General features: G+C 53.5%; 6 protein-coding genes across 6 annotated transcripts; 5 read left to right on the top strand and 1 right to left on the bottom strand.

The window, feature by feature from the left end:
* Positions 1 to 1,733: 1,733 nt before the first annotated feature.
* Positions 1,734 to 2,290, top strand: PHACADRAFT_101536 (uncharacterized protein; the record flags this gene model as incomplete). Its single annotated transcript, XM_007399509.1, has 4 exons — positions 1,734 to 1,891; positions 1,947 to 2,029; positions 2,098 to 2,190; positions 2,241 to 2,290. The coding sequence occupies 4 exons, from the start codon at positions 1,734 to 1,736 to the stop codon at positions 2,288 to 2,290; spliced, it is 384 nt and encodes a 127-aa protein (XP_007399571.1).
* Positions 2,291 to 6,572: 4,282 nt separating this feature from the next.
* On the top strand, positions 6,573 to 8,023 carry PHACADRAFT_262106 (uncharacterized protein). The gene is made up of 3 exons (XM_007399510.1): positions 6,573 to 6,905; positions 6,961 to 7,535; positions 7,589 to 8,023. Exon 2 carries the CDS (start codon positions 7,037 to 7,039, stop codon positions 7,499 to 7,501), a length of 465 nt encoding a protein of 154 aa, XP_007399572.1. The 5' UTR covers positions 6,573 to 6,905; positions 6,961 to 7,036; the 3' UTR covers positions 7,502 to 7,535; positions 7,589 to 8,023.
* Positions 8,024 to 8,406: 383 nt separating this feature from the next.
* Positions 8,407 to 11,259, top strand: PHACADRAFT_262108 (uncharacterized protein). Its single transcript, XM_007399511.1, has 9 exons — positions 8,407 to 8,708; positions 8,759 to 8,993; positions 9,046 to 9,608; positions 9,661 to 9,720; positions 9,772 to 9,934; positions 9,991 to 10,131; positions 10,188 to 10,334; positions 10,388 to 10,720; positions 10,778 to 11,259. The coding sequence occupies exons 1-9, from the start codon at positions 8,572 to 8,574 to the stop codon at positions 11,138 to 11,140; spliced, it is 2,142 nt and encodes a 713-aa protein (XP_007399573.1). The 5' UTR covers positions 8,407 to 8,571; the 3' UTR covers positions 11,141 to 11,259.
* A 231-nt stretch (positions 11,260 to 11,490) lies between these two features.
* PHACADRAFT_262111 (uncharacterized protein) lies at positions 11,491 to 12,343 on the top strand. The gene is made up of 2 exons (XM_007399512.1): positions 11,491 to 11,709; positions 11,767 to 12,343. The coding sequence occupies exons 1-2, from the start codon at positions 11,662 to 11,664 to the stop codon at positions 12,253 to 12,255; spliced, it is 537 nt and encodes a 178-aa protein (XP_007399574.1). The 5' UTR covers positions 11,491 to 11,661; the 3' UTR covers positions 12,256 to 12,343.
* Positions 12,344 to 13,905: 1,562 nt separating this feature from the next.
* Positions 13,906 to 16,994, top strand: PHACADRAFT_262112 (uncharacterized protein). The gene is made up of 9 exons (XM_007399513.1): positions 13,906 to 13,993; positions 14,049 to 14,105; positions 14,159 to 14,191; positions 14,239 to 14,287; positions 14,337 to 14,533; positions 14,585 to 14,876; positions 14,930 to 15,418; positions 15,465 to 15,991; positions 16,046 to 16,994. The coding sequence occupies exons 1-9, from the start codon at positions 13,979 to 13,981 to the stop codon at positions 16,934 to 16,936; spliced, it is 2,550 nt and encodes an 849-aa protein (XP_007399575.1). The 5' UTR covers positions 13,906 to 13,978; the 3' UTR covers positions 16,937 to 16,994.
* Positions 16,995 to 17,647: 653 nt separating this feature from the next.
* On the bottom strand, positions 17,648 to 18,574 carry PHACADRAFT_262114 (uncharacterized protein). The gene is made up of 2 exons (XM_007399514.1): positions 18,124 to 18,574; positions 17,648 to 18,070 (listed from the first exon to the last, which is right to left on the bottom strand). The coding sequence occupies exon 1, from the start codon at positions 18,530 to 18,532 to the stop codon at positions 18,161 to 18,163; it is 372 nt and encodes a 123-aa protein (XP_007399576.1). The 5' UTR covers positions 18,533 to 18,574; the 3' UTR covers positions 17,648 to 18,070; positions 18,124 to 18,160.
* Between the last annotated feature and the right edge of the window lie 2,611 nt (positions 18,575 to 21,185).

Below are 21,185 nucleotides of genomic sequence, written 5' to 3' on the forward strand. Positions count from 1 at the left end.
TGTGCGAACTGAACTCAGAATCCCGAACGTGTACTTGGACGTCAGAGAGATGAATTGGCTGCTTCGCCGGACTGGCTCGCGGATGTCAACTATGTGGGAGAGGAATTGTCTTGGCAGAATAGAGGCACTAACCCTGAGTCCGTAGCAACAAGAGGAAGGTAGCTTACTCATCTTGATTTTAATAAATGTTAGTGTATGTTGTCCATGACCTAAGCTTTGACGCTGGCTTGAATATTGAGCTGTGGTGGCCATATGCGAAGGATAACGAATAAGCGCACCTGCGGCATGGTACAATCCATCGTAAAGGAAGAATTAAGTGATACAGATGCCGGAAGATGAGCATGAATGTTGACAGATCATCACTCATGCAGAAGTGCCTGCGTTCGTGTCAATCGCCAGAAAGAACAACGACACCTCACAGCTCCGTGGAGTTGAGAGGAATGAAGGCAGTAATAGCGCCCCTTGGAACATGATGTCGACAGCAACAAGCTAGCGTTCTCTGGCGGGACATCGACCACGCTGTAAGTCAGGACAGCTGTACTACTATGCGAGTCTTGCACTCTACCAATATAGACTAGTCGTTACACAGGTCGTTCAATCATTCTGAGGCCTTACAAACGATGAGATTACGCTTGAAGTAGGAAGAATCAAGAGTAGATACTACGCACAAGAATGCTTCGAGATGAGTAACAGTCTTGGGGGCAGCGTTGGAAATGAAACTAGTCCGCGTGGCTTGCGCCGTGATGTTACGCTCCAGCGACCGCATCCTCTTGGAGAGGAGCTTTCTTCACCCCCTAAGCCCACTATACGCGCGGTCAGATTCCGGAAGCCGGTCGAAGAGCAAGTCCTCCGACACAAGAGGGCTACACCCTTGCAGGACAAGCAGGATAGGGGCTTCAGCGACACGCAGATAGATCCGGCGCGCCCCGACTGGCCGTGTTGCATACCAGTGTCTCATGACGGACGTTGGTGTATGGCACAGGCTTTGCCGACAAGCCAGTAATGATCCTAAGCCATCTAGTGATACAGTTGCAAAAACCCGATGGTTATGTATGGAGTGGGCAGTGGTACAGACTAGGTTTATTCACGTCGTTCAGCTGCGCAAGAGAAGTCGCACCCACCAAGCGTGCTCACCACATTGCTCACCTCTAGGCCCTGTTTAGGAGGCCGGGAGTGAGGTGTAACTTCTTGTCATACTTAGTCGGACGTTGAATGTTAATATGCTCTCATCATTTGGAGATATGAGCTCGCCGTGTCTGAGGACGTGGTCATGATCCGCTCGAACGGTGTCATCTCCAGACCAGAGTTGTATAAGCTGCTAAGGTTCGTCAGTCTACTAGTAGAACAGATGTCCTTACTATGCTCCCGATTGATAACATGAGACGAGTGGCTGGGTACACGAGAGACTACCGCCACAGTTCTTCGGTCAATTCAGGGGATGAGGTATCGGCGTCGCAGTGTGGAGTTTCTGCTCCACGTAGCTGTGTTGAGAGCCCTGCATGCGAATGGCTGTGTGCCACACTCAAGGCTGGGTAACCAAAAACGTGTACGACTGTCCATTCTGCCGTGATACTCCCGAGCACCACAAAGTCATCCGGGCAGCTGGGGATCTGCCGCCTGCAACCAGCCTGTTCCGGAAGGCTGTATAAAGGCCTTGGTCTTTGGTTTCATCCTCCAACCTCTGCATTCCACCCTTTGTCTCGCGTCCAAGACTGACTGCTTTCACGATGATGATGACTTCATTCATGACCCCCCTCATCGTCTTCCTTTGCACTCTGCTCACAGTGGTGTCTGCTGTACCGCTCGTGAAGCGAGATGTCTTTGTGCCTCCTGTTACCTTCCCTTCCAGTGGCGACGTCTTGAGAATCGGCCAGAAGTACATGGTCACTTGGTGCGCTCCGTCTGCAGAGGCTACCAAGGTTGAGGGTGCTTACCGCTTTGCTCAGGAATGCCTCCAATCCCCCGGCGGAGCTCACCAACCCGACGGGCATGATTATTCTTGCCAAAGGCGGCATGCTTCTGGACTTCAGTGAGTACCTAACAGCGGATATAGTCGCTCGGTGCTCACCACAACACGACACGCGGTTGACGCACCAGGTGACCCGCTTGCGGAGGACTTCAACATTCTTAACGAGCAGCAGGAGATTACCGTCCCAGACGTAGCTCCAGGCGGCAATTACTCTTTCATTCGTGAGTACCATATCCATGCTCCCTCACAACAGCCTCATATCTTGTTCCAGTCTTCGGTGACTCTGGCAATACCGGCCCCACTTTCACCATCACACACTAACGACCAGTCGATGACCACTTACATCTGTCGAGCTAAAGAATCAATTGGACCTCAGACGTGTCGGACATGCTTTCACATACTGCGCTCTCTTCTCACCTCGTCTCCTGCACCAACCGCTTCGATGTAATGTTGTACAACTTTGGACTTTCGTGCTCTTTGGAACTATGAGTTTTCGCGCTCCTTGGGCTTGTAGTACGGACACAGTAGTATTAGTTTGTGATATAAAACGAGAACTCCGAGATTTGGTGTTCCAAGGCGACTCTGGTTTGGGCTGGCGACCTGGAAGGCAAGATGGTCAACCAGACATTCAGAAGCAGCGCAAGCGAGGAAGAATCTCAGCAAAGAAAGAATGGTCTTCTTGTCCTGCTTGTCTAGAGCAGGTCGGACTCATTAAATCAGGTTTGGAATAGAAATCATCGATGGCGCAAGATTAAAAGCGCTATGACAATAGAGCAGCGACACTCACTTCATCTAGAAGCAATGGACTAGACGATGCACGGCGTTGTGAACGTACGAAGATAATATCGGGTGGGAGGTCAGGCCTGTCAGAGGGAACGGAGAGCGGAGAACGGGAAGAAAAACCTGCGCGCGTCGGCCACATTAAGAGGGAGATCATTTTCCCACACTTAGATTACTATGCCCATTCACAGCAATTTATGAACGTGCAGGTATGTACAGCGGATACGATTCAAAATTGCGAGCAAATAAGGTAGTCTCCGAAGAGGAGGTCCTTGCAAGGGAGAAAGCGTGCTGGCTAGCTGATTGATCAAGCGATGGACTCAGCAGAGCCTGCCGCACAGCCAGCGATCAGTGAAGGATGCCAGAGCAGAGCATGTACATAGCATACAGTGCACCCCACTATCCTGGCCAACAGCATATCGCTGCCGTGTGCTGACGTGGCCTTGCTCTCGTCCTTGCGCGGGCGCACGACCGGGTTTGCAGGTCCGCGCAGGATCCCGTGATGCGCGAGGTAGTGTAGAACGAACCTCAAAATCGGACGACAGGCCATTTCCTCGCGACGAGCTCCCGGTCGGCTATGCCTTCCAGCTCCGCCTCATGTAATTGTATGATTAGGAGCAGTTGTAAGTAAAATGTCTACAGCCCAAGGGTCGTGCCAAGTTACCCGGCAAGCCGCTGAGTATGTTCTAAAAGCTCCCGATGATAGCCTCGGTCAGATGGCGGCCCAACTAGAAGGCATGCGCAAAAATTAGGAGTACGCCGGAAACCCGCTCGTAGAGGTGCAGCTTGGTCTACACGTCAGCTCCCCGTGAAACCGTGCGGGACTGATACCGCGGCACTGGTATGTACCTTGGAGCGCACTCATGCTGAGCCTCTCGATCGGTGAGCTGGTTATCACGTCGAATAGTCGCGAGGCGGGAGCGAGGCGTGTTGCAGAGGGGGAGGTTGGTGCCGAAGGTGTCGGCGCCCGCTAGCAGAAGCTCGGCCAATTCCAGATGGACTCGGACATCGCCGCAGCGAACTTGCCTTCGAATGTAGACGAGAGAATGATCGGGAAGAGCTTGAGAGCGACGGGGAACAGGGTTTTCTGGAGGGAACGTTGACGAACGCCGCACATGGTATGAGGCGGAGCAAGCCCCGGGTGGTGCCTTTCAACTGTGCGCCACGGTATCGCGGGACTCGAGCGCATAGAACAAGTGACGCACCTGTATTGCTTTCTCCTTATCAAGGTCTCGCCATGCAGCTTCCATTGCAACCTGGCCGAACTCCTAACCTCGCTCACCAGGAGCTTTGTGCTATGCCTGGCGTCATGCGGAGGAAGGCTCTGGGGCTTGGACGTAGAGAACGTCTAAGGAGCGTGTGATGCGACGCCGATGACGTGCCAACCCCCGTGAGCACACGTCGCACTGTGGTCGTAGTCGTGGAGGCAGGAGGTGTGCTTAACTCCCCACTATCCGTGAGCCCTGCATGAAATCAGTGACTTAGTAGATGCGTCGCGCTTTGTGGCAAAGCCCGGGCCCTGGAGATACGCTGGGCATCAACCTACGCAAAGAAAAGGTCTCCAATCACAACACCATGAGTAGTATGGGGGCTCGGTCAAGCACGAGTGCATGAAATGGGATGGTAAGCCCCACAATCTCTTGCCATATAGGGACGTCACGTGAAGTCACCGCCATCACCGCCATCAGCCCTTGTCACGTGATACCTCAACCAGTAAGCTCGGTTTTTACCCTGAACGCCTGCGACTCTTGATATCCATGGCTTCTTCAAAGTACGGCGGCGTGGTATGCATGGTCCTGAAAATCTACGAAAAAGACATGCAAGATCCGGGTCCTGCATTTATCCTTGTGTCCCATTTATTGCAGATGTTCATCCACTCTGGAGTCTTGATGTGTATCATACTATGGTTCATGTCTGTCTAGAACCCGGTGTCTCACCAAACACGGTGTTGTGAATAGACCTATGTGGCAGCTATCACCCTTGAAGATCCTAACACTGCTTTTATGAAGAACTTGAAGACAATTCTTCTCCTCCTGGCTTGGATGGACACTCTGAAAATGCCACCTATGATCCTTACAGTACTTGAAGTACATGCCAATGTCTACAATGGCTCGGTTGTGTTTGATGAAGATACAGAAGTCAGTATGCCCCTAGATCAGGTGTGCTCATGCTTTGATAACAGCTGTAACTATTTGTCTCTGACTTCTATTATAGATTCTCAGCATATATCTCACCACTCCCATGATTAAGCAGATGCAAAGCATCAATAATCAGGGCTATACTGTGGGGATGCTAGCAATAACATGTGGGGGCATCTGGAAAACCAAGGAAGGTTGGGCATCCATAGAGTGAGTCATGCATCAGTAAGTCATCCTATAATGTCTACAGCCTTTGCAATAATGTGGCTCATTTCTATGTGTAGGAAGATGTTCAGCTGGATTCTTGGTTTTCTCAGTGACAGCGTGGCGGCTCGGGATGTGATATCATGCATCGAATCATGGATTGGTCTGATTATGGACCACAACAAATGCCCAATACAGAGTTTGTGGCCCCAGGTAGAAAAGTGCTTCCTATGGTCATTTTGGAGGTCGCGCCTGTTGCTCTGGCAGCGGGGGATTCGCGCGGTTGGTCTGCCGGGACTGCAGTATGTTCTGATCTGCCTTACAACCCATGGGGCCAACTTTTTTGATGCGGAAAGTGTCAATCTATTGCCCATGGGTCATTCGACAACCACACTTACAGCAAGCTCAGCCTCAAGTGTTATGGATGCCAAGCACAGTGCTCTATGCCAGCACCCGCCTGGTTATATCCGTCAAGGCTTGATACTATATTCTGGCACGAATTTCCACTTGGCCCAGAAGAGAAGGCTTACTTTTCGAAGTGGAGGTGGACTCGCGATCGGAACATAGCTAAAAAGCAAAAAGCAAACGCAGACTAATGGCTTTGAGGTTGTTAGGTAGGAGGAGCCTGGAGGGTGGTTCAAAGTGGCATTATGTGTAACAATACTTCATTTGCAATGCAGGGACCAGCACCTCAAAAGAAAGATAGACATAAAGGTGAAACGCGCGCATGAGGAGGAGCAGCCGGTTGTGGACGCGCCCCGGACTCGGACTCGGACGACTTGTGACCTAATGCCCGGTATGAAACCACTGCTGCCGTCAGGCTGCGGCGCAGGCGACAGCTTGTGTAGGAACGAGCAATTACTGACTGGCCTGGTTGTGGCGGGTACCAACCGAACGGGTTCTGGTCTCCCAATCAAGTACATAATGCACTATGGCTTCAGCTTCAAGTCTTGAACGCGAGTTGGACAACGTACGACGACGTAGCATCGGCTTGTGGACTGGGTGTACGTTACCTTACCTCACCGTCCGATTCTCGAGGCCTGAGCTGGTAGCTTTGCCGTCATAATGCTGCAAGCAGCGCAATAGGGCCTCCCTGCTTCACCAGAGCTCAACTTGAAGCTTCAAGGTCTGAGCTAGAGTTACTGCGTATAGCCGGATGCCGAACACTACTCACGGAACTTGCCGCGATTTGGCCACCAGTGACAAAGCAGGCGCATCCGCAGTCTTGGTCTCAACCCGCCACCGCTCACAACGCGCGCAGCAGGACAGCACATGCATGCCAACTCTTTACAAGTCTCCTAGCGGCCAGAAACACTACAGCCTCCGGTATCCTAGCTAAAGTACCGATCTCCAGCGTGCCCGCGGTTCCGCAGCACTAACCTCCCGAGTGGACCAGTTGCACGAGTTGGCTCGAGCTTCGCACAATCAGCGCTCATCAGAAACGAAGGGACCTATCACGAGCATAACCATAACTTGCCTGAGACCGCTGACAGGGCCCGGGGCGTCGTGGTGGTCAGGCTAGAGGTCGCCCTCGCCGCCACGAACTCTACATCTCTCGGGTGCTTGGGCGTTCACTGCCGCGCAGAAATTCTCATACAGTCGTCGAGATGCTTCACTGACATTGCAGTCTATCTGCGATTCGAGTCGTTCGACTCGGACCGAGCGTCCTCGGAGTTCGCTCTGACTCGTCCAGACCCGATAGCGCTTGGCCTTATGATAGACGCGCAGACGCTGCGGTACCGTCAAAGTCTAAGGCACCGCAGTTCGCAGTCATTGACGCGACAACTAGGCGCAGCCAAGCCTTAGCTATGCTCGTGAGTCAGATTCTCCTGTCAACTGCGCCTCTCTAGTGACCATTGCGATGCTAAGGTTCGTACCCTTGCCCTAAACCCACGTTTCAGGGCGATGGGCAATATCGGGTCCAGGGCTATATAGACTGGAATGGATGGACGGGAAAGTCCCACTCACAATCAGTCGAATCGCCCACTCGAGCAACATTTCAGCACAAGCTACTACCGCTACTACACAGCCCACTATCACCGTAAAGATGCCATTCTTCAGCCGCAAGTCTGACTTCTCCGCGTCTACCACTACGCTCACCTCCGTCACATCGACGTCGAGCAGCTCGTCGGCTACCACGCTGAAGCCGTCGCGTCCCGAGAAGGACTACTTTACCGCGTCCGGCATGCTCCAGAGCGCATACGGTTTCGGCGGTGCCGCTCCAACTTTGCCTACGATGCACAAGTCCTTCAAGTCGACCAAGTCAAAGTCGACTAGCGAGCAGATAGCCGCTGCCACGACGAGCAACCGCGCTCAGGGCAAGGGGAAGGACTACGAGGCTGCATACGGCGCTTTGAGCTCCACATACGGCTTCGGTGGTGCTGCGTTCGCGCCCACTCCTTCGAAATAAACGCCTTACCAAAGCCACAAGAACTCGTAATTAGGTACGCTTCCTTGGGGTAGGTCCACCAGACGGAATGTTGACACTGCTCTTCAGGCAAACGTTGCGGCCGCACTTGGTTATACTCGGCTATTCGCGACACATACTGCGATAGACACGCGTATGTCAATCGCTTTGGGGAAGCCGCCTTGCGCGGTTAGCTTGCGGTATTACGCGCCCCCAGCCGCTGCGACTTATCAGTGCAGCGGACACCGTTTCTACCCCGGATGGAAGGAGTTAGGTGTTCGGAGAGTGCGAAATGAAGCTGTAGAAGGTTTCCATTTCACGATATGCGCTTCTTGATTCTCATCCACCATCCTCACGGCCCCAGGTTTGCCTGCATCCTTGGGCTATCCCAGATCCTCCCTCCCCATGTCTGGGGCGGTGATAACTACTCTTTCTCGTGCATCTCCTTTCCGTTCTACGTTCACACTTTCCATCCTATTTCTCTTTCTAAATAACGAGAGCGTTCGAATATCAAACAAATTCTCAGCCTATACCTGCGTGAATTTAAGAAAGGTTCTCTATTATCTGGAAGCCTGCACTATTGACTTTTCGAGGATTCAGGCGCTAAATAAATGACACGCGATCACATGCTGTGGCGAAATTCCCACGGTTGGGTTCGCCTGCGCTACCCGACACAGGTTGGACGTTGGACCCTTCTCTGATACCCTTCCGTTTTCCCTTCTGTTTATCTTACTAAAAATACCCTAATGTCTGTACCACCAACTCCGAGCAAGATCGCGAGACCGGTGTCCTTCACACCCAAGCTCTCTTCTGCGGCAAGCCGCGATGACCTAGGACGCGTGCCGCCGCCTCGTGCCACCACCCCGAACGCGTTGCCGTCCGCCAGGAAATACAAGGTATCGCTTTCTGCAGAGGCAAGGCCTAGGGCCACATCCTTGAGGCCAGGCTCGCCGAAGAAGCTCGCCTCAGATGGCCCACCGTCCAGGCCACCGTCCCGGCCACCATCCAGGCCGAAGACTCCAACTACTCCCAAGCGAGGTGCACCAAGTCCTGCTCCGACAACTGTGGGCGAGATGGACGTAAGCAGGATCGACCCGGAAGAGGCACTTGTAGACTTTGAGAAGGTAGACGCGGGAGATGTTTCCTTGGACTTAGACGGCGAATCTCTCAGAGACTACGGGCGAGAGGACAAGGTGCTGGTCTCCATCAGGTATGCACGTGTACGCTTTGAGCTCGCTTTGAGTCTCGACGCTTCGCCAGGATCAAGCCGACCGATGCGCCCAATGCATGGGATGCGAAGAACAGTGCCATCAAGCTTGATCCACAATGCGGAAAGGGTCCCCAGGAGTTCCATTTCGACGAGATCCTGACGGGTTCAGAGAACCGGCCTGTATACAATGCTGTTGCACGCAGTCATGTATGCGCCGCTATGGATGGCTACGATGCCGTAATCTTTGCCTATGGTCAGACGGCCAGTGGTAAGACCTTCACACTGGTAGGCCTTCTAGTCTAGTGGCCATGCAAAAGTCTGACGCTTTGGCCTCAAGTCTGGCGACGAAGAACAGCCTGGCATCACACCCCGCGCCATGAAGGACATCTTCGCTTACATCAGGCGCACGCCGACACGAGAATACCTCCTGCGTTGCTCGTACCTCGAGATCTACAATGAAACTATCCACGACCTCCTCGCACCGCCCTCTATGAGCGCTGCGCAACCTGTGCAGATCCACGGCACAGGTCCCGATATCGTATTAACGCCGCTCCGCGAAGAAGTTGTTACGAGTCTCAAGGGTTTCAAAGAGGTGCTTGAGCGCGGCGAGGGCAACCGCCGAACGGCTAGTACGGACTGGAACGAGCGCAGCAGCCGTAGCCATAGCGTCTTCCGCGTTGTCATCGAGAGCCGCGGACGTGGGCCCCGCGACGAAGACGGCACGTCGAGCGGACGGCAGACCCCCGGGTACCGCCCGCCTACTCCGGGCGGAGCACGGCTGCAGGCACGCGGCGGACGCAGTGTACAAACTTCTGTGCTCAGTTTGATAGACCTTGCGGGTTCAGAGAAGGCTACGTCGGATAAGGAGCGGACGCGGGAGGGAAAGTATATCAACACGAGGTGGGTGGCGAGCCGAAGTCGGGTTAATAGGAGCTAATGCGATAGTGTTCAGTCTGCTTACCCTCGGTACGGTCATCGGAACTCTTGCGGAGAATGCCTCGAGGGGCAAGAAGTTGGTCGGCCTCGTTGCGTCTTGAGTTTGAATGCTGACCTCGCGTGCCAGCGATCATGTACCGTTCCGAAACTCCAAGTTGACTCGCATGCTGCAGCCGTCTCTTTCGGGCAATGCACGAATATCGGTCATATGTACCATCAACCCGAGTAAAGAAGCCATTACCGAGTCTACCAGCACCCTGCTCTTCGCACAGCGCATCAAACGAGTCCAGGTAAGACGCCACGGAATACAGAGCTGCCTGCGTGTGATACTCAATTCCTGCCATAGCTCCATGCACAGAAGAAGGAAGTTATTGACACCGAAGCTCTGCTGGAGCGATACCGGAAGGAGATCGAAGAGCTTAAGCGGCGCCTCGCAGAACGCGAGGCCGACTCGCCAAACAAGAACCGACGTCTGTCTGCGCGAGAGGCAAGCGTCGATATTCGTTTCTCGGTATATTCACGAAGCTAACGCAATGCATGCAGCAACTGGAAGAGTCGAAGGCGATGCACGACCTCAACGCGCGTATTCGTCAGTTGACGAAGTTGATCCTGACGAGCCAAACTGTAGATGCCGACCCGTCGCGACCCACCAGTCCCGCTAAGGTCAACTTCGATATGACGCCGTATCAGGTAGGCCCGGACCACCTATTCGTGCATGTTGATAGTGACACATCAGCACGTAGCTCCAACAAGAGCTTCTCGCCGCCCGTCGGCAGATTGACTCACAAGCGACCCAAATTCTCTCGCTGGAAGAAGCTTTGCTAGCTCGCCCACTGCTACCGCTAGACGCGCCAGAGAACGAAAAGGACAAGCTACTCACGGGACAGGCGAAGACGATCCGCGAGCTCGAGATCGTCGTCAAGGGCTACGAGGACAATCTCGGCGAGCCGCTACGCAAGGTCAAAGAAGATGTCGAGCACGAGTGGGCCGACAAGCTCGCGCAAGAGGTTAAGATTAGAGAAGAGAAGGAAGCCTGGGCGAACGAGCTGGTGAGGCAGCTCGAGAAAGAGCGCAAGGTAGGTGCCCCCTACCACTGCAGACAACGTGAAAAGTAACAGCAATGACCGTCGCAGGTTCGCATGAAGCTCGAGGAGGAACGACAGGCGCTTGCAGCATTTGTGAAGAAATTCGACTCGCTTGGCTTGGGCGACCTCTCGCTCCCGCCGACGAAGCTTAACCCTCCCATGCCTACTCCAGGCGGCGCTGCGGTCGTCTTTGCCGAACGCCAGCGAAACCGCCTGCTCGCGATGGAAACATCGATGGCAACCGTCACTGAGGTCGATTCGCCGTTCCGCGTGAGCGTCAGTGCTATTGAGCCAAGCCTGCTCGAGGAGCGGTGGGACACGCTCGACGACGTGAGCGTTGACATGGACGGGATACCGAAGGCGCCAAGCTCACTGATCAGGGAGGAGGAGAAGGAAAATCTGCCAATCTAAACGAAGTGGGTCCGGAACCTGCTGACAGCTATTGTTATGCCTTCTATGTACGGTTTGCTCACAGCTTTGTATGTTGCATTTGGGTTTGTATACTATGTAATCTCACTCTTACTCCTTTCGCTGGCACTCCTAACGCGCAGACTTATCGTACTAACACCGCGGATCTATCGCCTGCCAAGGCCTGCACGACCGGCCCTCTTGCCACAGGATTTAAGCCAGTCGTTGCTATTTATGGCAGCTGTTCTTTCCAGCTATCGTTCGGGGACGTCTTTGGGCGTGTTCTCACACTTCTCTCTACCTGCACTCATTCCAGCCTATTGCACCTCCCAAGAGATCGACCGATAGACATCATGATATGGGTTCCCGCACCTCTGGCAGCGACGCTTAGTCTTTCGCCGCTGTGGAAGCTTCCGCTGCTTGTGCCGTGCACACACCTGGCTCGGCTAGCCAACACGCCGCCAAACCCACAATCAACAGCAGAAGAGAAGTTGAAGTATGAAGGGAGCGGCAGAGGTGACAACATGAGACCCGTCATGAAAGCCACATGCAAGCTGCTGGGCATCCGACAGGTACATCCATGCAACCCTGTTCCGTGCGAGACCTCAAACTGACATGAGCCTGTGAAGGCGATTTACTACACTGGTGCACTCTGCGAGACCGCAGTAATCGTCTCGCGCTACCTCCCTGCACACATCCGGGAGCCCATCGAGCGCCTCCTCGTGAGCAGCAGTGCACCGGACCCCGCGCGCGTCCGTATCACGCCCCTCTGGCTGACGGGCTGCCTGCTCACGGGCGGCGCGGGGTGTCTACGTCTATGGGCCTTCCGCACGCTCGGTAGACTCTTCACGTTCGAGATGTCAATCAAGAAGGACCACGTGCTCGTCACGTCGGGTCCCTACGCGATCGTGCGCCATCCAGCGTACACTAGTGCGGTCTTGCTCGGCGTCGGCGTCGTGACAACGTCGTTTGCTCTCGGGAACTGGTATGCAGAGTGCATCGGATGGGACTCGATTGCGAGCAGGGCGTTCGCGGCGCTCTGGGCAACGTGGTCACTGCTGGTACCAATGCTGCTGGTGACGAGGGTGAACAAAGAGGATGAAGTAATGAAGGCGTAATTTGGTGAAGAGTGGGAAGCGTGGGCGAGGAGGACACCATACAAGCTCGTGCCATACATCTATTGATATAAACCGTGTGAGAACAGACATGGCCCCAAAGAACTCACTGTAGAATGTACCCCGTTTTATGCTTTAATTGACTAGAAGCTCAGGGATGGAGCGAGATAAGTAGCTGCATGCAAGCCATCGTTCGGCTAAAGATCGCAGCCTTCACGCAGGCTTGAGTTCATATTCATTGGCGGCTCGGGTGTTCGTGCGAAGTGACATACCAAGGGCTGGAAATATATCCTGCATGGGGCTGAGGCTTCCCAAAAATGATTCGGCTCGAGACCCACATCGGGGGGATGAGACCGGGGTTAGCGTGGTGGCGCGAATGCTGAGAACTCACGAAGATATCTCTCGAGCGTGTTCTACAAGCGACTCGCCGGAGGAAAGTTCACTGCCACCGGCACGACGACGCCTGTTCCTTCGATGGCGTAAGAGAAAAGCCTGCTGCAGTAGCGACCCCATTTACCCAGAAGCCCCATGACTGCCTGCGGTAGGTGATCGTGCGACAGCCGAATGCCGGGGGAGCTCGTGCTGGGGACAGCAGCCGGCAGGACGCCACAAGGTGCATCGTTGTCTGCCTCATGCCCGAGCCGCCGTTGGGTCTTTTGATGGCTCGGGAACGGCTTGTGAGGCCGGGACGCTCGCGGCGCTCTTAGTTGTGTTGGCCGCCACGACGGTGGACCAGCAGAAGTCCACAGATGAATCGCGGCGCTGATAACCTGTGGTAGATCGGCAGAGGTAATTTCGCTGTTGGTTCTGTGAGTGCGTGTCTCGAGAGAGACACGAGACCGGAGATGGCCCACTTCGACGGCACCGGAGAAATAAACTCGTCTGTCCTCGTTCCCGGCGTTGCTCTCTTTTGTCGTCATGCCGTCGGACTGTGCAAATTCCTCAGGTTCGTCAGGGTTCGTCGGACATCCGCTAAAGGCTAGCTCCTTCCGCAGCGCCAGGAACAGTAAGGTCTCACACTAACTGTCTCATGACGGGCCTGGACTGCCTTGAGAAGTCGTGCGGGGACTGCATGTATTGGGCTGACGAATCACTGGCCAGGATTTCAGAAATTTTAGAGGCCGTACGCAGGTCTTGAAGGCGGCTGACGCGGCTTTTGCACCGCGAACCCGCTGGTAGAGACGAGACGAGACGACCAGTATGCGGTAGACCAGGCAAGCTTGGCATGAGAGGGCTTGGGGGCTCAGCAAAACCAAGAGTCGGAAATCAAGGGTGTGGTGAAGGAGATGCGCTTGGATATCTAGAATGTTGGCTCCGCGCTTGATCATGAGCAAGACCCTGGCTCCGCGTGATATTCATATAACGAGAGGCCTCTCCTTCCGCTCATGTCTTCCTCCCCGCTCTTCACCGTCTCGAGCGTACGTTCCTCCCGGGCAGGCAACGTTCATGCATTGCTTCCGACGCCCATAACTACCTTGCTCGAACTAGCTGACGACCCCCCTTGACGTCTTACAATCTCGGCGAACTTGATCGAAGTGCAGTCAATTGCTCTTGGCCTCCACTCGGCACAAGCCAGCCGCGGGCTCGTCTAGTCTCCACAATTCCTGATAACCCTCTTGTTCTTGTCTCATTCCTTCACGACGGCCGCGATACCCCTCACGATTAACGACCCTTCGCTCTTTCACGTCTTGTTGCCACGACTTTCTTCCTACTTGGCATAGTCGTCATGAGATTCGATCCGGTGCGTCACCTCTCATGCCGACCATCGACTGTTGTTCATTGGCCTTACTTCCCAGTTTCAAGTTTCCATCCCTCACATCATCTATGCTGCCGTCGGAGGATTTGTGGTGTTTGTGAGTCCCTGGTACTTTTGCCGTTGTGCTGCGAGCTCACGATATGCGATAAGTTCGGGATGTTCTCTCTATTCATCCGAGAGAAAGTGAGTTGGGCCATTGGGTGCTCTGGACTGCACTGACTCCGATCCAGCTGTACATCGGAGAAGCATGCTGGGCATTCTTATTCGGAGTGGTGATAGGTGGGTGTCGGAAGCTCAATCATTCCCGCTCCTGTGCTCAAGTCCACAGGGCCCTATGGCGCCAATATATTCGACCCTAGAAGCTGGGGAAATAGCGACCGCTCAACGACAAATACGATTACGCTTGAGTTCACGCGTGTCGTGCTGGCCATAGGTGTCTTTGCCATAGGGGTTGAGTTACCGAAGGCTTACATGCGTCGTCATTGGAAGAGTCTCTTCTTCCTCCTGGCTCCTATCATGACTTGGGTATGTTCCAGCCTTATTTTCAGCATACAACGTGTTTATCCCCATCACAAGGGGTGGTTCGTATCAGCAGGTCTTATATATGCCCTGATCCCGGGGCTCAATTTCCTGTCGTCGCTAGCGGTTGCCGCATGTCTCACCCCCACTGATCCTATTCTGGCGGCGGCCGTAGTCGGTGGAAAGTACGCCGACAAACACGTTCCCGCGCACCTCCGGCATTTACTCGCTGCGGAAAGTGGATGCAATGACGGTGCTGCCTACCCGTTCTTGTGGCTTGCGTTATACCTCATCCTCGACAAGTCAACTGGTCATGCAGTGTCCGACTGGTTCCTCCTTCTATGGCTTTGTGCGTCTTACATCGCTTTCTCACTCTTTCAGCGTGTTGACTGTATGTATCAGACCAGATCATCCTCGCCGTTGTGTTCGGTACGGTGTTGGGAGTGGCCTTCCGATACCTGATGAAATTCTGCGAGCGAAAAGACCTCATTGACAGGCAGTCATACGTCGCACAGTATGTCGCGCTGGCCTTACTCACCATCGGCAGCTGCACCCTTTTGGGTACCGACGATCTGCTCGCCGCTTTCTCATGTGGAGCCGCCTTCGCGTGGGATGGTTTCTTCAATAAGCAGACGGAAGAGTCTGTCTTCTCGTCAGTTATCGATCTTCTCTTCAACATTTCTGCATTTGTTTTCGTCGGGGCATGGACACCGTTCCACACATTCTCCGACATCAATCTGTCCCTCAGTGTCTGGAGGCTGGTCGTCATTGGCATCTTGGTTATCCTCTTACGACGGCTGCCTATCATGATCATCTTGTACAAATGGATCCCGGACGTCAAGACTTTCCGTGAGGCCATTTTCAGTGGCCATTTTGGCCCAATTGGGATCGGTAAGTAGGGGTCTTTACACACTTATTGAAGCTTACCCTGCGCAAGGTGCTATCTACATCTCGACTTTCGCTGCCGAACAACTCCCGGAGCCTAGTTACCCTCCACAAAGTCAAGAAGAGCTTCTCGCTTCAACGATTCAGCCAATCGTGGCCTTCATGGTGCTCTGCTCCATCCTCGTGCACGGCTTGTCGATCCCGTTCTTCTCCCTTGGTCGCCGAGTACACTCCGTCTCAAGAACATGGTCGAGACACGACACTTTCGGACGTTCACATGCACTCCCCGAATGGGCGAACATGACCAGGCATGTCGTCCGCGGACACGACATTGTCATTAACCGGGATAGCGACATGGAGCGTGGGGATGCCACGGTGCACGGAGATGAAACGCCTCCTACCGAGAAGGTCCCAGGGTCCGACAGTAGTCCGACGCAGACGACCAGAGAAGAACTAGCGTCTCAGCGAGAAGAAGGCGACTTCAGAGAAGAGAATCCGCCTGACGGACAAGAAGTTATTGCTGAATGGAAGGAAGGGCCACACAACATTGTGGAGAAGCGGGCGGGCCCTGGCGACGAGGTGCGTCTTTCATTTATACCTCGATAACGTAAGCTCACTCGGACATCTCATCAGGTTGAAGTTGAAGTGCAGCGGAATGTTTACGGCCCGGGCGAGACGACTATGCATTCTGTCAGAGTTGCACAAGACAAAGCTCACCACGCTGTGGAGGATATTCAAGTGAAGCTTTCGCAGACGTTTAACTCGGACAATGCACACGCCAACTTTGACGACACTCTGGAAAGTGTACGTCAACACCTACATGACGACGTGGAGCACGCGGAAGAGGCTATCCACAATGCGGGAGACAGGGTGAAGCATGCATTCGGTGCTTCGGGTGACGGGCCTACTGCCGAGGATGAGGATGAGGGATGGCAGTCGGACGGCGAAGGCGAGACTTCCACGCAAGGGGTTGAAGAAACTAGAAGATCTCGCTCTCCGAAGACGAAGACCCCTAAACAAGCTATCTTGCGACAACCTCCCAGCCAGGCTCGGCGACGCTCGATCCGTCGGGGAATGTTCGGTACGCGCGTGCTGGGCCGCCACTACGCTGACGATGCCGCACCGGTCCGAGAAGGAGGTGGAGTACTGAGCCCTGCGGACGAGACTGACGAAGAGGATCGAGGCCGCCGTTCGTCTGTCCCGCGTCATCGAGGTCCAAAATCCCTTATAGGGCCCGGTATCGGCCCTCGCCATGCGCGCATCGACTCACTACGTTCGATCGAGTCGCGCACACGGTTGTCGCGCGACGCGTCGCCTGCACGGTCGATCCGGTGGGCAGACGAAGACGGCGCGGCGACGCCAGGGAGCCGGGTTAGCGGGACGAACACGCCGTTGTCGCCGTTGTCGCCACTGCCCATCACCGATCCGGACAGTACCGAGAACGGTGACCCGGGTTCTGCGCTCAGTCCGACATACACCGTCCGGTTCAGCGTGCCGCCTGCGCCTGAGAGCAAGTCTTCGTGAGTAGCGAAGGCGAAAATGTGCTTCAGGCGGCCTGCATGTCTGAGGTGGCTGATGGGAGCCACTTCGGGGGGGGGGGGGGGGGTAAGTTGAGCGTTTTGGGACGAGACACCCTGGAGGTCGGGTATGCTTGACATGTGTAGATGCTGATTTTCGTATTCTTGGTTCTCAGCCTGACTTCTTTTTCTCCATTCTATGCCCGAGGCTCTTACTGCATACAGTTCATCGCTAGTCGAATACCTATCTCACACGCATCACAATCGCATTGTATACAATACTCCTGCAATACTGAAGTGTGTATATTACTTAATTTTACTCATTATCCTGACGCGACGATCTGGAGATCAACCAGCACCGGACACGCTTATCCGTACTGCCGTCTTCGTCGCTTGTGTCCACGAACGTATCTACAAATGGGTGAGCATGATGGAGTTTCGCACCACAATATTACTCGATGTGGTCCAGAATCTATGTTATAATGTACCGTAGACGAGTTGCCATGGAGTGTCGCTCATGGACAGGTCTGGATCGTCTGGAGATTGGAAAGGCTCTGGCTCTGCCAGAGCCGGCCGTGATATTCAAGGCTTAACGTGAGGGATTGCAGAGTCCATACTCCGTGCTCAACATATTCATACTTCCGAGACAGTTGTGCACCTAGCTGGACCGTCCAATGTGGCTCTCTGTTCCGCATCAACGTCGGGCAGCGGGCTGAGTGAGAGACAAAACGATACAATAATATATTTGTCACTTAAAATAGAGTGGTCAAAGCATGCCATGGAAAGAGATGCCAATGCAGCGAAACAAAGAATGAAGGCTATCAACGTAAACAGATAGAACTCGTGGAGAGACGGAGCCTGGGATGGCCGAGTACGTAGGTGATTATGGAAGATGAGGATCGACAGGTGCAAATTTTGAAAGCGAAAGCCCCCTACGACTCCATTTCGCACTCTCTGGACATCCGACCCTTTCTTCCTTCTGGTTCAAACAGCGTGTGCTCCGACGAGACACAGCGGCTAGGGATGTGCGTCGCGGACTAACCGCGCAAGGTAGCGTCCCCGAGACGATCCACATAAGTCTGCCCATCGCGGTATGCGCCACGAATAATTGGGTATAACCAGGTCTAACCGTAAGATTTGCCTATGCAGCAGTTATTAGCATAAGCTCCGTAGTCACAGTCAATGAGAACGTACCTGTTTACAGACTGATTGTGACCTTGGCGGAGCACGTTCACTTTGAAGTCGAACGAACAGGAGTGGGGGCGATAGCAGCACCACCGAAGCCGTACATTGAGCTCAAGGCACCGTACGCAGCCTCGAAATCCTTCTCTTGGCCACGAGTGCTCGTCTTAGCAGTGGTTGCCTTCTCGCTAGCCGACTTAGACTTGGTCGACTTGGAGGGCTTAGCCATCGTGGGCAGAGTTGGCGCGGCACCGCCGAAGCCATACAAGCTTTGGAGCGTGCCAGATGCAGTGAAATAGTCCTTCTCAGGACGCGACTGCTTCAAGAGCGAGGTGGTGGATGCGTTGCTCGGCGTCGATACGGTGGAGCTGAGCGTGGTGGTAGAAGCAGAAAAGTTAAACTTGTGACTGAAGAACGGCATCGTTGTGCTGGTGGTGGATGTGTAGTAGTGGTAGTAGTTGAGTTTGGGACGTTACTTGAGTGGGCGATCCGATAGTTGTGAGCTGGACCTTGGTGGTCGTCCACCCTAGTCTTTATATCGTTGCGCATCGCCTCCGAAACGCGAACCTTAACATGTAACATCGCGATGGTTAGCGGTGAGGCCGGTGAGGCGTGGCTGAACGGAGCCACGCAACAAGATCTGACTCGCGAGGCCAGCGCAAGGTTTGACTGCGCTCGGCGCGTAACTGCTGTAACCGCAGACTGCGGTGCTTTTGGGTTTGACGGTGCCGCTCGTCCGCGCGTCTATGGCCACATGCAAGCAATACAGAAGTCCGAGTGAGTCACGGCTGTCAGAAATGATTCCGACGGGGGTCGGTCGCATCACGACTGGTCGCCGGCGATCTGCTACAAGCGTAGGTTGGCCAACAAAGCATCTCGATGAGCTGGTGATATAAAGTTCGGGGCAGTGGTGCATACCCAGGCATCCCAGAAATCAAGATGTAGGGCTCGTGGCGGTGGGGTTGATCCCCCATTTAGCAGCGCAAGACCAGGCCGTCTTTGTCCCTATCAGCAGCCACAGACAGGTTTCTCCACGGTACACCCATCCGCCCCCGACGGGGGTCGGTCGTGCCAGATTCGATTCGAAAAACAAACCCCAAGCGTAGGATCCTGAGTCGGCACCTGAGATTGCGGTGGAAGGGAAAACCCATAGACATTGATCGGCATAGTCTACTGAGACTCCGCCACCTGTTAGCTCGGGAAGCGTTTGTTCCCCGCCAATAAATACCGAAAATATACACATATAATGATTCCACTTGATATAAAAATCTCATGTATAGGATACATGCATGAGCCCCAATGACTGCGTTGTTGCGCCGAAAAAAAAAAAACAGTATGTTTCGACAACGAAGGCTGGGCGCTTCCGACCTGTCTAGGGCTCTCCGCCAGGGTCGGATGCTCGAAATCGACGGCATCAGATTAGCCCCTGACGAACTTAGACCTGCACAGGTTTTGCGGAAGTCTTGGTGCGGAGGTTGGAGGTCCGATGCCGAGACACGGGCGGTACTGTAAGCGTTCAGGAAGTGGACCAGTCTAGTATACTCGTGAACCTGTACCCTTCCATGCAGCTAAAAGCAGGCATTTTATAGGCCCAGTTGATGAGCATCTGTGTTGTATTTATGCAAATTAAGCTCAAGTATTTTTACAATGAGCAGAAGGCGTAGTATGAATATTTTCTTACTTGCGGTGCAGGAAACCGGCTCGGTCAGGACCACCCAGTATGGGATTAGGCGCCTTACGAGGCGCCTTACTGCGCGCCGGACCACTCAAGGTGAGACTGGGCAGCAAACTCATAGCATACTTCGCAATTTATGATTGAGAGCCCTCAGGATAGGAAGAGTTGCAATATATAATATCTTGAGCACTCAAATATACAGCAGGCTGAGCAGCAACAGGATGTAGGGTGCACGACTAGAGTTAGGAGGCAGGAAGAGCACCAGCATCCAAATGCAAGATGGAGTCTAGCCGGCTCTCATTGCAGAAAGAGTATGAGGAGAGGCTGCAATGACTGCGGCCTCTGTTTGAACACTTTCTGGCTGGTAGAGCAGCACAGAGGGGAGGGGAGAGCCATCCAGTGTCTCAAATGGCAAGCACATACCAAGGGACAACATACTCGATGCATATCACCACCTCCACAACACCAGCTGCCTCTGAACCATCTCCCAAAGCAAGCAAAGCCTTTTATAGTCCTAATCTTGTCATTCTGAGGTGCACAGCAGACCATTAGATACTGCTAGATCACTTGTGCCATGGTATCTTCCCGAGAGCAGAAATAGGTGGCCATAGAAAGATAGCACAACTGACAATAGAGTTTAATTCCTGAAAATGTAAAAACATCAGGAATTGGAAGCCTTTGGTACAGAATAATGATACGCACAGTCTCATTGGACAGGTTCAAGATGTGTTGTAGGGATGCACTATCGTGCATCAAAATGGTTTGACACAGAATATGATACATACCAGATCAGTTTCTATGTGTCAGCTATTCTCACACATGGCAACAGTGTCTTGGAACATATGACGGCAAGCTGATACATCTGGGGACTACTAGAAACATGCAATAAACTTGTTATGTGTTTTATGTATAGGCCAAACATGTGTCAGATTTGTTGGGGCAGCTGTTACAGGTAGCAGGGCAAATCATTGGGGCAACTGTGTAATTTTAGGAGATTCCATGAAGCTGCAGGAATACAGAAGAATAGTGTAGAATAATATAGAATACTCTAGAATAGGCCAGAGCAGACCAAAGGATGGGGCTTCCAAAAGCTATATAAGGACCCTTAATCCACCCCCAAAATACAAGCAACTTTGAGGGCAAAAGTCTCATCTGTGTGTGCCCAGGTAGAAAGTGCAATCAGGCGCTTTCTTCAGTATAAGGTAGTAAGTGATGTGGACTTGCGTCGACACACCACGAGGGATACTGCGTGGATCTAATCAGAAGGCGGCGCCGACGAGGTCTGGCGACTAATGTGTTAGCTTGTTCAGCTAGCCCAATAAACCAAGTAGTATTTAGTGACTGTACTGCGATACAAACAAAGGCTTACCTAGCCCAATAAACCAAGAGGTTGAGATGG

The sequence above is a fragment of the Phanerochaete carnosa genome (assembly GCF_000300595.1).
Source record: "Phanerochaete carnosa HHB-10118-sp unplaced genomic scaffold PHACAscaffold_9, whole genome shotgun sequence".
In the NCBI taxonomy this organism is placed as follows: Eukaryota; Fungi; Basidiomycota; class Agaricomycetes; order Polyporales; family Phanerochaetaceae; genus Phanerochaete; species Phanerochaete carnosa.

What these genes read in the sequence shown, in the direction of transcription:
- PHACADRAFT_262106 (XM_007399510.1), top strand. Translation starts at nt 7,037, where the DNA reads ATGGACGGGAAAGTCCCACTCACAATCAGTCGAATCGCCCACTCGAGC.
- PHACADRAFT_262108 (XM_007399511.1), top strand. Translation starts at nt 8,572, where the DNA reads ATGGACGTAAGCAGGATCGACCCGGAAGAGGCACTTGTAGACTTTGAG. An exon ending in AATGCCTCGAGGGGCAAGAA is followed by an intron (nt 9,721 to 9,771) that starts GTTGGTCGGCCT and finishes CTCGCGTGCCAG; the next exon opens with CGATCATGTACCGTTCCGAA. An exon ending in GACGTCTGTCTGCGCGAGAG is followed by an intron (nt 10,132 to 10,187) that starts GCAAGCGTCGAT and finishes CAATGCATGCAG; the next exon opens with CAACTGGAAGAGTCGAAGGC.
- PHACADRAFT_262111 (XM_007399512.1), top strand. Translation starts at nt 11,662, where the DNA reads ATGAGACCCGTCATGAAAGCCACATGCAAGCTGCTGGGCATCCGACAG. An exon ending in AGCTGCTGGGCATCCGACAG is followed by an intron (nt 11,710 to 11,766) that starts GTACATCCATGC and finishes GAGCCTGTGAAG; the next exon opens with GCGATTTACTACACTGGTGC.
- PHACADRAFT_262112 (XM_007399513.1), top strand. An exon ending in TCGGAGGATTTGTGGTGTTT is followed by an intron (nt 14,106 to 14,158) that starts GTGAGTCCCTGG and finishes ATATGCGATAAG; the next exon opens with TTCGGGATGTTCTCTCTATT. An exon ending in TTTTGGCCCAATTGGGATCG is followed by an intron (nt 15,419 to 15,464) that starts GTAAGTAGGGGT and finishes ACCCTGCGCAAG; the next exon opens with GTGCTATCTACATCTCGACT.
- PHACADRAFT_262114 (XM_007399514.1), bottom strand. Translation starts at nt 18,532, where the DNA reads ATGCCGTTCTTCAGTCACAAGTTTAACTTTTCTGCTTCTACCACCACG.